General features: G+C 45.8%; 1 protein-coding gene across 1 annotated transcript; it reads right to left on the bottom strand.

Moving 5' to 3' along the window:
- Window positions 1-253: 253 nt before the first annotated feature.
- On the bottom strand, window positions 254-6,676 carry il11a (interleukin 11a). Its single transcript, XM_048261192.1, has 5 exons — window positions 6,222-6,676; window positions 5,295-5,449; window positions 2,122-2,214; window positions 1,769-1,930; window positions 254-1,590 (listed from the first exon to the last, which is right to left on the bottom strand). Exons 1-5 carry the CDS (start codon window positions 6,226-6,228, stop codon window positions 1,417-1,419), a joined length of 591 nt encoding a protein of 196 aa, XP_048117149.1. The 5' UTR covers window positions 6,229-6,676; the 3' UTR covers window positions 254-1,416.
- Between the last annotated feature and the right edge of the window lie 11,551 nt (window positions 6,677-18,227).

Here is an 18,227-nt window from a genome sequence, read left to right as displayed (position 1 = left end):
GCCACAGTGCATGGGCCTACAATTTGAAATGTACTTGTGCTAGTAGAGGCATAATTAAATAGACTGTATTTTGAAGCAGATTCCCGTTTTCTCTTCATCTCAACGATTGCTCTAAAGAGGCAATAAAGATGCAGCTCAGCCTATTGGACACTCATCATACCACCAGAAATTGAAGTTGCTGAAGATAATTCCTTTATTTTTGTGTTTAAATAATGTTATCTGCTTGTTTCCTGGGATACCACACATGAGTGAGAACATTCACTGATGGATGTTGTAGCCTCAGTTTAAAAAAAACAATATGAAGAGATGATTGCAGCAATAAAGATTTTAATAAGTTTAAGTATAAAAGTATAAAACAAACTTAAGAAGGCTGGCTTCTTTGTGATGAAAATAAATAATATTGAAAAAAATATAATAAATTAAAAATACTGTATCAAAATACTAAAAACAGAGTAATATTGATATTGCGACACAATGATAGTGATAGTGATAGGAGTACTGGAAATTATATCATAGAAAACTACAATATAATAGACATTTGCATTGTATTCAACATTTTACATTCTGGTATGTACACTGTACAGTACCATAGTCTCACAATATCACAATACATAGTATTTTAAGGCTTCGGTTTGATGTTTCTTGAAATTAAACTGCATCTTGATGCAAACCCAACACATTTTGTGCAAAGAAAAAAAAGATGAAACAGGTCAGTGCTTTGCAACTCTATCTACACATTTTAAAGGCATATGGCACTGTCATCAAACTCCCAACTATTGCTACATCTAGTGGCAGAATATTGTATCCTAAGAATTCCATTTTGGGGTACAACAAACTCCCCGACTTGCCCTTTACACGTAAGTACAATCAGTTTACTATGACAGTTTAAGATACACAAGTGCTACGTGGAATGTGTTATCCTATGAAGCAAAGGCATCACAGGAACGAGATACAGAGGAACAAGTCTAAAAAAATAATTAATGCATGAATGGAGAGACAGCAAATGTAAAACATGTCACAAAATCAAATAAATAATGACACCAAATAAATAACTAACAATAATAAATAAATAAATATATAAATAACAAATAGGATCAAAGATTTATAGGAAAAAGAGGAGGACAAGGAATATAAGGCAACGGCAGTGGCCTACTGATGGCCTCAATGGGGACATGCCGCGTGCTGGCATGGTTAGATCACAGGACTTGGGTAAATTGCTGCAATGTGGTTGTGGTACTTCAGATGAACTCTAACCTATACCAGTGTACTTGATGAGCAACTGCTGATACAGGAAATGTATGTGTAGACCGAACACGGCTGATGGCTATTAGGACGTTGGCCATTCATAACCTGGACACTGGAAACTGGTGCAAAAAGTGTGGATATTGTGGCTGGATAGAGACGGTGGAGACGTCATCATGCTGGGACCTTGGACTTTAAGGTGAGGAATGCCCTTGTTGCCCAGTCACAGAAGAGACGGAACTGCTGGAGGAGCTCTATAGAGGACTGGGCCACCTCCCAGTGGAAGGCTGGGTGTGGAGGCATAGAGGGATTGGGAAAGGGGAGCCGGGGAGCCTCCATTCTGCCCATCTACAGAGAAAAACAACAGAGATCCCTTAGGTCAGGACAAGACATGACGAGCAACATATTATGGCTTACTTTATGTATCTCATCTGTATGGTCATGTTATAGGCAGTTGTGTACCTGTACTAGTATAATAAACTTCAGAGGAAGAGAGTGCATCATCATACTGGAAGTGCATGCTTACCTGTCGCTGGAGGGAGTTCATAAGGATCTTGATCTGGTGAATGATTTCCATGAGTTTGGGTATGGAGGAGTGTTTATGCTTCTGTGTGATTCGGTGCAGCCAATCAAAGTGATGCTCGAAGGACCTGAGGTCGGCATGGAGCTGGGAGAGAGTGGGCTTCAGCTGTGCAGCGTAAACAGGAAGAGAGACAGAGCGAGAGGGAGAGATGTCAGCTGGGTGTGACGGAGAGCACAGAAGAAAACAACCACAGAGCAAAACTAGCCAGGGCCTTGAAGCAAAAACAGTCCGGAGCACACACATGAAAAGGCCAAGGGAATTTTTATGACAAAAGAGAGAAATGAGGTCACTCGTACCTCTAGTGAGCTGAGATCTGTTGCTCGGTTGCCCATGGATGGGAGAGACTTGAATCTGTGGTTCTCAATCTCCGTGTCAAGGGAGTGTTCTTTCTGAAAGTGAAAAAAAACAAAACGTATGAAAATAGGCCTCACAGTGCAAATCAAGCAACAAAGCATGCATGTATTAAATGGCCAGAAATGTCAACAACACAGTGCATGCCCTGACACTCCAGACAAGCCTCTTTGCTCTTTGTCCTCTTTGGTGGAATTACAAATGTGTGGAGTCAAAGAGAGTTCACCCCAAATTTAACCTTTAAACATCAGCCATAAAAGTTAGTGACCTGAAACCACAGGATGTTTTTTAGAGGAAGAATAAAAACATATGCAATGACTAAGAACTCAAAGTGGAAGAGACAACAGAGGACCGAGGGAAACTCCAGGGTCGCAGTTAAAAATGGCATCATGACGTGCAGTGCAGGAGAATCCTGATAGTAGCAGGCCTGAGCCACTGGAGGGCAGGCTAAACTTGAGATGGCCAACCAAAACAGGGGCATTGAAGCCAGCACAGGTAGACAGAGTCCTGACAAGTCACACTCTGTGGCAGTCTGCCCTTTACAACTAGAGAGGGCATAGCAATAAAAGCAAGCACTCCAGATAATCAGTCAAGGGGTCTTTGACTTTCAATGCAGAAGTCATAGTGCCTAGGTGGTATTTGACCATTTTATGATGTGTCAATGACTCATCTACTTTATGTAGGTCTGTATAATGAGCAAGTTAAAGCATACAAGAGGAAATGAATGTGTTGAAGAAAATGCTACTTGCTTTTGAACTGGTGATGGTTCCATACATTGTCTCCTAACTCTTTTGTATCTACACTGCCCTGTAATGCTATCCCTAAGATCGACTTTCTTATGTCCCAACCTCCCTTCTTGTCCAAAATGCTGTAATTGCAATGTATGGATTGCAGTACCATGTGCAGGTTCACGATCCTTGAACTTGTGCAATTTATTTTCCTTGGCCTTTCTGATTTCCTATAAATCTCAGACTCTAAAGTAAACATTCTTAATCTCTTTCTCTATCTAGTCTTATCAACACAACATAATGCTCCTTCTCTCTAAGTCAGTATCCAAGCATCCTCTGATACAGCCTCCCACAGATGTGTTAAAAGGCACGCACACACAGACACACACACACACACTCACTCTCTCTCTCTCTCTCTCTCTCTCTCTCTCTCTCTCGCACACCCACCCACACACATACAGGTGTGTGCACGCACACACACACACACACACACACACACACACACACACACACACACACACACACACACACACACACACACACACACACACACACACACACACACACACACACACAGTGTGTTGGCCATTCTCTCTCCACCTGGCCCTCTGATCTCTTTATCTCTTCTGCTTCACTTCGCAGGCCATCTCTCTCAGCCCTGTAATTCTCTCTTGTCCTCCCATTCCCCCCCTTCCTCTTTCTTTCTTTGCCTCCACTGCAGATCATGAGCTCACTCGACTGAGCCTTCCCTCCCACCGCCTCATCCTCCCATGTTCCTGAATGCAAATACTGGAATGTGATAAATCCCTTCTGATTTCTATCAGGCCACTTTGCTGTGGCGACCGAAAACTAAACACCAAACACCACACCTACAAAGCCCACAGCTATTTACAACACAGTACATATACTGTGTGCCATGCATTCACTGCACTGGTGCACTGAAGCACACACATTCTCATCAACAGATACGCATGCGTGGCCATGCACACACACACACACACACACACACACACACACACACACACACAATAGCTACATATCTACATACAATGCACATGCTCTGCAACCCACTTGAGAGACAAACACCACACACACACGCACACCACTATTTTATTGCCTTCTTGTGGGGACTTTCCGTTGACTCCCATTCTATTTTTCTTTCCTAGCCTTGACCCCTGTTAAGTGGAACTCCATACAAGAAGAAAAGAAACCAAAATAAATGTTTCATGTCATTGAAAAACTAACAAAATATTTTTTCAAAAGGCGATCCCTGCGCTCTGCCTCTTTGTCACTAGAGCGGCCTTTGATAATGCTCCACCATCCCTCACATCTGGCACCCATACTCCACACAACACCACTAATGCGCCGGCCGATCACAGCTACAGTGCACATCTGAACTCCCAGTTCACCACCGCACACGCATACACCCTCAGGCATGCACAACACAACTAGGGCACAGGAGGGGCAAAGAGTCTAACCACAAGTCGAGCATAGTTTCTTAGAGCAGCAGTATAGTTGGCTACAAGCAGGACATTCATCACCAGAGGTCACTGAGTTCTAATGGCAGCGAAGAGACGCGTTGTCATCCACCCCCTACCCCCACCACTCTCAATCACTTGGTGCCACTTTAAGGAACAAGTGTATTGGAATCACAACATCCCGCTGCAGACGCAAAGGTCTGACTCCCCCTCATGGCTACACCAGCCTCAGTGCTGGGTTACAGGAATATAGATGCCTCACGTGCATTTTCCAGACGGCTTATGAATTCACACTGAGGGTTCAGACACCACAGTGGAGCTGCACCTCACAACCAGGGCGTTTAGCTCCACACTGCGGCTGCCAAGGCCTTTGACGTGCGAGGAGACCTTTTGGGTAATGATAGTAACACCCTGGAGAATCAGTCTGGGCCACAAGCAAGAGTGCCAGTCTGTGGAGCGGAGGGGAGGGTCTAGCAGGTGACCAGCAGGATGTTGGAGCACAGCCCAGAGTTTAGATTTCACAGAGATCGTTTTTTCCCCCCCTAGACTTCAGGACAGAAGAGCACCTGAGGCAGCTTAACCATTAAGTTGAGGCGTCTGGGCAGCCATCCAGGTCACTGTTATTACAGTCAGATAGGGAACTACTGTAATAGATTTATATCTGTATCCGGGTAGCCAGAGTTACCACCAGCTGTGCTAGCAATTGTGATAAATGTATCAGAGTGCCGCAAAGAAGAAAGAGAGAGAGAGAGAGAGAGAGAGAGAGAGAGAGAGAGAGAGAGAGAGAGAGAGAGAGAGAGAGCGAGCGAGCGTGGGAGGGACATTCATCTAAACTTGCATGGTGGCAGATATGTCCCCACTTTGCTCACACTGTTCATATCATCATATCCCATCATTTCAATTATATCTCACCAGTAGATCTTGTGTGAGTTTCAGCAGATGTTTTGTTTGATTGGTTAGCTTGTCAAAGTCATTATGGACGGGGTATCGCAGCGGCTTTGCAGATGTAAACAATGGCAGCTGGGCCAACAGCAGCGACAGGAGCAAGGATGAGGAGTCAACCAGCACTGAGGGAACAGAGAGAGAGAGAGACAGAGAGAGAGAGAGAGAGAGTCATTAATTGACATCATTGGAGTTTAACTAGCATTGCTGTAAATTGACTGAATGAGTGATGACATTCTTGATTTGAACCCAGCTGAAAACACTGCCATAAGATAAGCCTATAATGCCTGTTTTACTGGCAAGTACAAACTAAACACCTTTCTCTCCCCAAAGGTGAGAGGAACAAACAGTAGCCTGCAACTTAAATAAACACTGCACCTTTAATCAATAAATGCTTTGCAATATGTCCCTGGGGATTACCGCTTCAAGCAGCCCCCAATAGTTTTTTTTAATGGCCATTGCTGAGGTTATAACTTTCTAATTCAAGTTTTTGCGTTGCAACAGACATATTAGGCTACATGAACTGCAACTTCTGTCAACATGATGAATTCCTTGGCATGACATGACAACCGCTGGAGCCGCGGGTCAGGTTCTTTGCCAAATAACTCATCGTTTGGCCATAACGTCTCTCTGCTATTCCTAAATGAATGCAATTGATCATAATTTGCAGAATATCAGTTTGAATAGGCAAAGGTTAGGGGATTTATCCCATGCAATGAGAACAACGATTTCATCACCTAGAAGTGGTAGAACTGACACAGGACGTCTTGAAATGGCTACTGACCAAACTCTAATTAAGCTATAGCAAAGTGGCAAGAATACACACTTAAGTTAATTAAGCAGTTAGGTGAGTTCAACAAGTCAATCTAAGCAAAAAAAGACCATGAAGAAACTTACATTTCATATTTGTTCGGATCCCAGGAGTTCCAACCAAAAATAAATAAACAGAGTATGCTATATATAAATAGTTGGATAAATAAATAAATAAACGCGTCAAATTAATAAATAAATGGAAGTCCGGAAAGAGTCACGTGCTCCAGATGTCTTCTTTCCTTGACACTGTCCGCTCAAAAAGACTGACGGTGGTGATAGGTAGCACAGGCTGTGCGGATAGGGAGCGATGGTTTGAATGAATGAATGAATGAAGAAGTGAATGAATGAGAATAGTCGGATCGAGAAATAAAATCAATGTATGAAAAGTTTTTCCTCGATAAAGTTTCGGTTTAGATCCTTTAATCCGTGCGCAGTGGCATGGTAAGACAGATATGGACACATAAAGAGACAAGTAGACTGAGAGGGAAAAAGAGATGGGGAGAGAGAGAAAGACAGAGGTGGATGCGAGAGTGTGTAGGTCTAATTTTTCGCGGAGTGAAATGTTTAGGCTTGTTTAAAACTTCCTTTATAAAGACGTCGGGGTGTATGACACATCGCCTGACTCACCATCCATTCATAAAAACACACACACACTCGAGCTCTTTCCTCCTCCCTCCCTCTTTCTCCCTGCCTCTCTCTCTCTCTCTCTCACCCTCTCGCTGTCTGCTGTTTTTTCTAAATTTTTTGAAAAGAAAAAAAAATGTTCCGTTGTTTTCTTTTTTCCTCTTCTCTATCACTTTCTCTCTCTATCTATCTCGTTTGTTTCTGCGCTATCTCACCTACTTCCTCTGTCTCATCCCGCCAAGCAATCTCTGCCTATCAGGACATCCATCTCTTTTCTATCTTTTCATCTCCAAATCTCTTCCCTTCTCTCCCTCTGCAACAGATTAAATATAGCTCATTTTCTATCAGTCAATCTCAGCTTCTGTCTCTATTACCTTCACCTTTCTATCACTTGTGTTGAACTATTTGAATGGAAATGAATAAAGTGGGAAAGTCTGGACCAAATGACATGCTCCCAGTTAAATAGCACATATACAGTGTTAACATCCTGCCCGAAACACACACACACATACACACATTCAAACATGCGCGCACACACACACACACACACCACACACACACACACCTCTTTTTTCAATCTGCCCTCCTGAGACATCGGGCTGTTATTTCCACTCTTTCCCCCCTGTTTTTTTCTGTCTCTCTCTCTCCCCTTCTCTTGCTCTCCTGGGCAAAGGAAAGAGTGAGAGGGAGGGAGAGAAGCAGAAAGGTGTTCTACAGTGGGGCCCTACTGTGTTGCACAGAAACAGTGACTGGACACCACAGTACATTAACCCCAACACCCAGGTAGGAAAAGACGGCATGGGTGAGAGAGAGTGGCAGGGGGTTAATTTAGCATATACAGGCAGCAGAGAACTGTTGCAAAAAGGCAGAAATGAGTTTCCAGAGAAGATAAAGAAATACAGCGTGAGAACACTGTAAGACATCCTTGTGGAGATGAACCCAGGGTTTTCCTGAACCACTTAATGTACACAAAACATACACAAAGAAATGTGCATGCACACAAACAAACACAGACACAGAAGTTGAGGGAGGCAACTTGCAGGTATGCTTGGAGACACGCACATACATACATACATGTATACACACACACACACACAAACCAAAATCAGACACAGGCACACGTAAATGTCGGGTGGAGAGTAGGCTTGTGGTAAGAAAGGTGGCATTCCCGTCTGTTGGGTCAGGAGAGCAGGGAGAAAACGAGCAGTGAGGAAAAGCAAGGGAAGGAGGAAATGGATGAGTGTGCAGGAGGGATGGAGGGAGATATTGACACACTCGCTCTTTTTAATTTCCCACATCAAAGGCCTGTTTGAAGACACAGCTGGGGAAAGAATAAAAGAAAGAGTGAAGTTAGTCACTCTCTCTCTCCCCCTCTCCCTCCTTCTGTTGGCCCGCCTGCATACCATGATGGGGGTCTCTTGGGTGGCGAAGTTTGTGTGTGTGTGACAGTCTTTAATTCATCCATGGCTGAAAGTGGTGTGTGCGTGAGTGTGTGTGTGCGCACAAGTCTTTGTGAGTGCGTTAGATGTACAAAGTGTGTGTGTGCTGGTGTGTGTGTGTGCTTGTTGGTGGTCTCCTTGTTCAAACTGTCACGTCACCAATCAGTGAGTACAACAGGAGTGACGAATGGAGTGGTTCCATCAAATGCCTCACACACATGGGCACACAAGTTCACGTGCATGTGCACACACACACACACACGAACACTCGGATTCAGACAGTAGCCTAGTCATACATGGAGAGTCATCATGTCCGACTTCATAGAAAAACAGCAGTGGGGATATGAGACATGGGTTGGACATAGTGACTCTGTGTTTCTCATGTACATAATCATGACTCTCAAATAACTACTAGCATTTCAGTGACCCTGATTCTTCCAATCACTCACACACACACACCAAGTGCCGTTCTTGAGGACGTACTACTCACACACATGGCCACCCCCCACCACGGGTGCAGGCAAATCCCCTTTTGGAGGCCTGCTTCCTTTGATTGATACTCTGCGCAGAGGGGAGATTGGCCTAATTAAGGCAGTAATGTGTTGTTCCTGGAGGTTAAATATCCCCAGGGGGTAGAGGGTGGGGGGCCAGCTCCTGCCGTTCCCCAGGTTGCTCTCTCATGTCAAGGCCTCTGATCTGTCGCCCTGGGTCTCTGTTCCAAGCCGCTACTTCAAATCCTGATGTTTCGCCGCACTGTGAAGGCCTCCTGTTTAGTGCAATCGTCTTTAATTTATTGGGTGTGTAAATAAGCGGAAGAGCATGTATTAACATCAAGGCCACTTGTGTCCAGCATGGGTTGCATGTGGCGAGTCTGCCGTCATTATGGTGACAATTCCGATGGAAACCACAACACTCAAACGATCCCCATGACAGGCTTGCACAACTGCATGAGAACTTTTCCAAGAGACAAAGTGCCATTCCCAATCTGCCTCTCCATCTGTGATCATTAACAAGTCCAGTTGTTGCCTTGGTAGCTCATCAACAGCATGGCATCTGATTTTTTACAGGATGTATTATACTTTCATTGACTAAAATAAGGCATGACCTAGACCTATGGCAAATCATACGCAATATCCACTAAAGGGCTTTAATGAAACTAGAGTGAAACAAGACAGAATGTTTGTCACCACACTGCAGTAAATGCAACACATAAAACTCACTGAATGAATTTCATGACATAGATCATCTGTTTGGAAAAAACCCAGACATATGACTAGGAACCTGTTTGTCTTACGCTGACACTGTTCATTGTGATGTTTAGGTTCTTTAATGATTTCTCATTTAATCTGACTTGATTTCATTTCTAAAGTAAACAATCACTTCTTATTGCTTTTGTATTTCCACATTAATATCTGTGTACATTTTGTGCATGTTTGGGTATGTGTTAGATTGAGACAAATTGCCGATTGGAGAACAAAAATATTTATTCAAAGAGCATGCATCTCCTCCCACAGGCCTTTGTCCGTGCAAATGGAAAATGTCACAACGTAGGTGCGACCTTCATACAAGTTTGTTTGCACAAACAAGATTGGTATATGAGACAATACTTTAACTCGACCAAAAATTAAATAATGTGTCAGTAAATATAAACACACACGCCATGTTTAATATTAATGTGTTCTTTGCTGTTGAAAACAGCACTTGTCCCACTTCTCCCCATGAAAAGTGTGTGAAGGTTACAGTGTGCCTATCCCGCTCCCCATCCTAATGTAAACAGCACTGCAAACGCCTGCCGATGACGCCATGAAAACAGGATGCGTCCATGGCTGTTAGCTTGGAGGAGTGTGTTGTAAAATAAATTAATCCTTTTTTTAAATATTGCCCGAGCATCATTTCCTCTGGGGCATTCCGCTGTGGAGCGCGTTGCGGAGACGGCACGTGGCAGTGGTCCGAGTCGGAGTCGTGGGAGTCAACATTTATCGTCTTATGCCGGGACATTTAGATGACTCCTGACCTGTCCGTTCACCCGTTGACCCTCTCCTCCCCCAGAGACTGACCCAGAGGACCATGACTACGCAGCTGCAGTGCCCCATCATGGCATTCATCATGGCAACCAAATTGCCCCCCCCCCCCCTTCTTTGCCCACCATACCTACGTCAGAGAGCAAGTGAGTGTGTTAATGATTCTTTGGGAAAAGGAGAAAAGGAGAAAGAGAAATGGTGACACAGCGGGGGGATAGTCATGGGACCATAAAATGACGTCCCTCACTCTCCTTTTCTCACAGCTGGCCGCTGCTGTTAATGTGTGCACCGTGGTCCGAGCCAGGAGATATACGGCATAAACACATGCACACACACAACCCATAAGTGGTCAAGAGATATACACCATAAAAGCAACTCCCACCGGATGCAACGCGAACACACTCCCGTTTGGTGAAGCAAGACGCTGATTACCACATTACTTGTTGGCCAGGAGAGATTGGTTACAGTTGCCACTCACGCTCGCGGAACTTGGCAGTGGAGCAACGATAGGGCTGTGATCACTCCTGACGCTCAACGTGTCTGTTCCGTCCACTGCCCTGACTAACGCTCTGTCTGCTGAGACCACATACTGTAAATGCCATGATTGCTCAAGGTTTTGGATAAAAGGCTGGTGGAAATAAATATTTCAACACGTAGAGACTGTTCCCGTCTATTAAATGGGCTTTTACAAGCGCCATCCAGTTCCAATATTCAGCTCGGAAACTCGACTCTATGGTATGTGAACGAGCACACTACACTAAGTCTATGGGATAGCACATGTGCATGTTTATGTTAGATTCTGTTTCCCTTTCTTTCACTGTGTATGTGTCTGTGTGTGTGTGCGTGCGTGTGTGTGTGTGTGTGTGTGTGTGTGTGTGGGAGGTGGGGGGTACTCTGATTTTGAGGGCATATTTGGAGGTGGATGTTTTGTGCCCATTCACTTGCACTTTCTCATGCCCCCCACACACCATGCCCAACTTCTTCAAGTGCTTGGCATCTGCCAGTGAGGAAATCTTTCAATGAAAAACATGAAGCAGCAGGTCAATGGCAGAGCATGAGAGAGGTAGAAGGAAGGAGAGAAGGAGAGAGAGCAAGAGAGAGAGAGAGAGAAGGAGAGAGAGAGAAGGAAGGGAATGAAAGGGGAAGCAACCCACGCAAAAGGAACGTTTTACTGAGCAAACAGTCTTTCCATCTCCTTTTGCGTCTCTCCCTCCCTCTCTCCTGCTCTGTCTCAGGATGGTGTTAATGTGCTACAGTGTCCAGTCTAGTTGATGTGCTCACACACACGCACACACACACACACACACACACTCACACAAACTGTGCGTGTGTGCATACACGCACAAACACACAAGCCCTTTCTCGCTTCTCTTCTCTTCCATTCTCAGTCTGCCTAAACATTCTTTCCCCGCCTGTCATTGTATGTCTCCTGTCTGCATCTCTCTCTCTCTCTTTCTCTCTCTCTCTCTCTCTCTACCTCCATCTTGCCCCCTCTTCCTTCGGGCAGATGGATGTCGTGTGAGGCATGGGGGTGAGAGTGGGGTCAACATCCTGTAAACATCAGGAGGAATCACAACAAAAACACTGTAGAAAGGTGCTGACATACGCTCAACGGAAGCCTGTACACAATCAGCTGATGAAAAGAAACACAGACGTACACACACAAACACATTCTTGCGCTCGATCGCTTGCTCATTCACCCAGTTTGATGGCTGTGCATGTGGGATCTCTGTCATTGCCAGGCAGCATGGAAGTCTCTCATGAGAGTTACCACCAGGAACTCTCAGTGGATGAAAGCCAGAAAGACATGCGAGCCAGATAAAAGAAAAAAGGTTAGAAAGACAGAGTGGGAGAAACAGAGAGAGAGAGAGAGAGAGAGAGAGAGAGAGTGAGGGGAGGGAGACTATTTTTAGCACATTCCTTCATGTTGCAAAAGTAACCCAGGAGACATTACTTGCGCATTCTCGGTCTCTTTGTCAAGCTTCCCTGTCTGTCTGGTCCACTGAGAGGCCAGTGAGGTGTGGAGTGACTAGGGCCTGTCCACCGTCACACCACACCACACCACACCACACACACACACACAGACACACACAGACAGACACACACGCGACTTCTACTCCTCTCCAGCCCCCCTCTGGCCAGCCTCCTCCTGCCTGCGTCACTGGACAACTGAGCCTGTTGTCATGTTATTCTTCGGAAGAGGATCACTGCTGACAAACAGAATGGGCAGGGGGGGAGAAAGGGGCCGAGCATGAAAGAGAGATGGGTGGCCTGTGGAGGAATCAGACAAAGGGGCCAGGAATGCAGTGACGTCACAGTCTGTCCCAGTGACTGAGCCGGACACCGTGACCCCGCAGATATGGGGTCTGTGGGAGGGCCAGTGTGGCCTTTTTGTGGATTGATAGCCGCTCACCGTCAGGGATGTTGGAAATGCCAGCGTGGCGCAAGCACGCCTCTGAAGAAACGTGCCATTCAGTCAGTCAGTCCCACGCTATCGGAGCAGGCAGGCTGGCGCTCAGATGTTGCTCGGGGTGTGTGATACACGGCCCAAAGCTGCCACTTCCAGGGCTCGACCTTTGGGCTGAAACGGGTGCCGTGGACGCCCGCTGTGCTGGTGGGACATGAAGCTGTCAGCTGGACGTGAGAGGCCCGTGCCCTTTGGACCAACATAGATCTGCCAGCGATAACATTACTTTACACACAAGGCCCCGCTACAGGGAGAGCAACAAACTGGACTTGCTCAATCCATCATGCACTCAGTGCAGGACGTCTGCTTCCCAGAAGGGTCATATATTGTTTGGACATCTAAACGAACAAAAGCATTACACAGATATTTCTTCTTCCTGTCAGTTGGCCAGATCTAGCTCCTCATTAGTCTTCCACTTCGTATCACTTAAAGGAATGTGTCGCATCATGTCAATCCTCATCTATTTTAGGATCAGCATTTGCTGTTTGCATACACCATTAACCCCCTCTTCCCCCGCAGGTCAACATTTGTGTGTGTATGAGTGTGTGTATGTGTGTGTGTGTGTGTGTGTGTGTGTGTGTGTGAGTGTGTGTGTGTGTGTGTGCACTCGCTCACACTGGCCCCTACAGTATGTCTGTGTTCCATTAACAGCGCCCCCGCAATCTGTCTTTCCTTCCTCCCATTCCATCACTCTATCCCTCTCAGGAATGGTAAGAATGTAAGGAATGGCCGAGTCATAGATAGAGGGATTTTCCCCGAACAAAGTAATGAAAGAAAAAACAGAGCAACAAAGAGAGCTATGGAGAGATGAAAGATGAGGGAGAGGACAGGAAAGTGGGCGGACAAGTGGTAAAGAGGTAAAGCAGGTATGCATATGGGTGTGTGCTTGTGTGTGGACATTTGTATGTGTGTGTGTGTGTGTGTGTGTGTGTGTGTGTGTGTGTGTGTGCATGTGTGTGTGTGCGTGTGTATGTGCACATGCACTGAGGGATAGTGCTTTGATCCCGTGAGGTGACGTTAAGCAGGACGGAGCTGATGAGAGCACCTCATGACTTCACTGATCTGAGCGGATCAGCGGGGCTGACGCCGAGGCCCAATGCCGGGTGACTCACTGACCTCAGTGGAGCTTCTCCTCTAATGCACCTTTTGTTTGGCTTTTGCCAAGTGCACAGGCTGACCTCAGATCAGCGCACAAAGCTTCGCGCTGACCCTTCTTGTGTGTTCACGCTGAGAAGCGTACAGTAAAGAGGTTTTTCAAGGCGTGCAAACATTTTAGAGAGAGGGAGGGAGAGCAAGACAGAGCAAGAAACAGAGAGAGAGAGAGAGAGAGAGAGAGAGCAAGAGTGAGCGAGCGGGAGAGAGAGAGCAAGAGTGAGCGAGAGAGATTGGATTACCAGACCGCCGGGGTAGTTTTCCCCTGTTGCCTGGTGTTACATCACCGTTTGAACGCCACCGGCTGTGCGGAGGCAAATGCCTCCAGTACAGGGGCCAGATCCCGCCGGCGCTGCAGGGGCAGGAACTGAGATCAATCTTCTCTATATATGGGCTGCACAAGATCAGAGGTTGGGGGGCATGGGAGGAGACGCGAGCTGGACAGAACCGACGATCTACGGCATCTGTAATCACGGCATGCGAGTGTTAACTCTGTGTAAACTTACTGTTGGCCCATGGCCAGGTCTCCCAGGGCCTGGAGGCTACACGCTCACCCCTCTGATAATGCAATATTGCCCAACTGAATGGGGGGGGGAAAAATTTGATGTGTCATACTCTACTTAGAGATGAATAGTGTTTCTAATGCCTCTGTACACCAGCCACTGATGTTGACAGAACACTGCAATTTCCCCCCCTAAAGGATGTGAGATTTATGTGTGACGTGCAATGACAGACTGTAATTTAGCTGCTGAGGCGTGTATCATACACAAGCCTAGCCTAATGATGTCAGAACTATTTCCATGCCATAAAACAATTAAAACACAAAGGCCTCTTTTGAATAGGATATATAAAATGCAAGTGATATCTTGAAGCAATATGAGAAACGCACCTACAAAGAGGCAAGATTTATGATGTGTGATTAAAGATAAACATCTCCCTCTTAGTGTAAAGCAAAGAGGAGGAGAACCTGAGCACACTGTACCATTTACTAAATTACACAGAAACAAAGAATAAAGGGGGAAAAGTGTGAAGGGATATGTGTGTGTGTGTGTGCGTATGTGTGTGTGTGTGTGTGTGTGTGTGTGCGTGTGTGTGTGTGTGTCTGTGTGTGCGTGCGTGCGTGTGTTTGTGCATGCGCACATGTGGTTGTGTGTCTCTGAGTAAGGGCTGTAATCGTGGGATGTGGGTATACAGGCGACAACGGGGGGAGGCAAGGCATGATGGGTAGTTTGCACACTAGGGCAGAGGTAGCCACCAGAAGCCACTCCATCAACAAAGTTGGCTGGCTTTGGAACAAAATCTGTTTCAAGGTGTAGTAACTGTACCCAGACCTAAAAGCAAAAAGGCAACAAGGGTATGGGGGGGGGGGGAGGCAGAGGGGGAGAGGGAGAGAGAGAGAGAGAGAGAGAGAGAGAGAGAGAGGGAGAGAGGGAGACTTTTTGACACTAATATGGAAAAAACCCTGTTTGGAGTGAATACGAGAGCAAATATTATTCTTCCTGAGTATTACCACTCTGAGGACCTCTGACCTGGCAGTGAAAGTGCTGAAACAAAAAGCCCAAAGACTTTTTCTGTGCCTTCAAAGAAGACTACATAAAATAAACACTGCCATCAGATTACAGCTGAAAACATGGGGCAGTGTTACTGAGCCTGGGCCTGGGCCTTGCAGCGTTAAGTGTGGGGTCCACTCAGTCAACATCATGACGCAAAACGGAACAAGACTCCAACAGAAAACCTGGGTCTGTCGGAATAAGGGCCCAGCCCACATCGCGCTCAACCTGAGAAAGAAGTGCTGGACGGGCGAGGGAGGGAGGGAGGGAGGGAGGGAGGGTGGCCGGCAGGGAGGAGGGCAAGGAGGGGGAGACATTTTGGAAAAGACCACCAAACCCAAATCCATCGCTAAAGCTCAGGGCGAGGCAAAACCCAGAAGAGAAAAAGTGCACCAAAAAATGGGGGAAGACCAAGACGGTCAGAGAGGAGAGATGGAGTGAGAGAGGACGACAGAGAGAGAGGGAGAGAGAGAGAGGGAGAGACCGTCTCTAAGGCTTAGAGGCTAACCCCAGTAACCCTGCTAACACAGGGCAGCCTCAGACTGGCTAATATGACATCACAGGGCTCTTTTATAAGCTGTGCTTCGGTGACGTAATCGGCCTGGACTGAGGAGAAAGTGAATCTGTCCCTAGGGACTGCCTGGGTGTTTCTCTCGCCCCGCGTCTAACCCCAAACACACACACACACACACACACATGTCCACACACATGCACAGACAGACACAAACACACACACACACACACACACACACACACACACATGCACACACAGACACACACAGAGGGTAACACTTTCGTAAACATAATCCCGAATATATAAATGGTGAAGTACAAATACACGTTGGTATACTTTGCATGCAAATGCCTACACACAGAGACATAACTTAAATAGACAAACACATACACAAGAATAGAAACACATGCACCTTCATTGACTCAGTTATACGCATATGTGCTACACACACACACACACAGGAAACACACACAGACATAGACTACGCCAGGGCAGGAAACCCACGGCACCTGGGTCTGACTGACCACACTGTTTGAAGTCACATGTGATGCAGCCTGCTGGCATCTGCTCACTGTTAGAGAAGAGCCAAGGGCCAGCAGACTGACTGACCCAACCAGAGCTGTCCCTCAGATCCACAAGGGCAAGACGCTCTTCACAGGCCAAGTGAAGATTGATGACCATGTACTGGCAACACTAGATATTATTGAAGGCAATGGCATGACAACTACAAAGGCCAACACCCCTTTCAGTTTAAAAAAGAACTAAAAGCTGGAGAAAAACCCCATGTCTGATCCTGACAGGCAGGGTGTGGAATCAAATTGTGTCAAGAGGTTTATCAAGCTTGATCATTCCAGCCCAAGGAGGTATTTGTACTCTGTAGCAAAAAAAATGAATAAAGTTTAGTTTGAGGTATCTGGCATTCCCACAGGCAAATTAACTACTTGGTATGCAATTCACACTCACTGTCAACCCCCAGTAGCTTGGGTTTGTCAGTGTTGCAATAAAATGACTAATGAGTAATGACTCTATAATTGCTTAGTCAGGACATTCCAGTCTAACATTTTCTTACTTATTTCCAGTTTTTTTTAGTAGTTACATACTTTAGACAGGTTTTGAGTCAAACTGTAGTGTTACTAAACTACTAGTCACAATGACACCGTTGCTGATTTAATGTATTTCTCTTCCTTTTCAGTAATTACTCAAATTATCCTTACTAAGACATCATTACTGCTGAAAACACATTACTATAGGACATAAGTAAGCTTTACCGCTGCCAAAAATTACCCTTGATGAGGACTTCACCCTTGTTCAGCTACCACCACTGTCTTAGATGACCATACTCTCATAAAATTAATCAGAGTCACATGTTTTTCATCCAATAAAAGTCTGCCATCTATTTAGGACATGAAGTGTTCTGGTAAAAAGTGTGGAATGTGCAAACACAGTAGGTGCTGTGAGGTTTTGATGCAATGTTGACTAAACGGGAATCAATGGGTGAAAAATGAGTAGTTGTCATTCACCCAAAGTGTTTATTGATGCCGTTTCACAGGGAAACCACATGGTCCACATTTCTTATGTTGAAATCCTGGATTTGGGCTTACCAGGCATTACCAAGAAATCAAGAGTGGTGGTGGGGGGGGGCTTCCAGTCCAGGTTATTACCGGAGAGTTCCGGTGGGTAGAAATGAAACAAAGTGCCCCCAAAAAAAAGGGGCACAGTGTCATGACCCTTTATGGCTGTAATGAACTCATTTTCAGGTGGTCCAATGTTAAGCCTGAAGGGCCACTCTTCAAAGTGATTTTTTTCTCTCCGGCGAGTGCTGGAGTGAGTGGTTAGTAGTTCAGCCTAAAATCCGGCAAGCAGGAGTTTATTTTTAATGGGTAAGTGGCACAGGGGAAACCCCGTGAACAGCAGGCCTGTAGAGATCAGGCAAGAGCAACCTGTAAGGAGATTACCACAGTAGGCCCCAATTGCGTCCTTCACTAAGTCAACACACATGCAATCACTTATACACACACACACACACACACACACACACACATGCACACACTCTTCTGCGCACACACTTTTCTGACTCAGCTGTTTTGTAGGAAGCCCGCTGCCTTTGAAGCGGGGAAGAATCTTTCATTACTTGAGACATGGAGAAAAAAAGACAGAGGGAGATGACAGAGAGAATAACCAGCTCATTGTCTTCAGAGTGCCCCCCCTCTCTAAAAAAAATAATAACTGTGAGGTCCTAATTACAGACACACCATAGCAGGTGGCAGAATTTGCACCTGGGAAAGTAAGTGGGTTTGTAAGAAACGATGGTGCAACAGGGAAA

This window comes from Alosa alosa, chromosome 13 (genome assembly GCF_017589495.1).
Source record: "Alosa alosa isolate M-15738 ecotype Scorff River chromosome 13, AALO_Geno_1.1, whole genome shotgun sequence".
Lineage (NCBI taxonomy): Eukaryota > Metazoa > Chordata > Actinopteri > Clupeiformes > Clupeidae > Alosa > Alosa alosa.
Note: the sequence above shows the minus strand (reverse complement) of the source record. Positions and strands in the feature narration are given on the sequence as shown.

What these genes read in the sequence shown, in the direction of transcription:
- il11a (XM_048261192.1), bottom strand. An exon ending in AACTCACACAAGATCTACTG is followed by an intron (nt 2,215 to 5,294) that starts GTGAGATATAAT and finishes TTTCACTTTCAG; the next exon opens with AAAGAACACTCCCTTGACAC. An exon ending in CAGATCTCAGCTCACTAGAG is followed by an intron (nt 1,931 to 2,121) that starts GTACGAGTGACC and finishes TACGCTGCACAG; the next exon opens with CTGAAGCCCACTCTCTCCCA.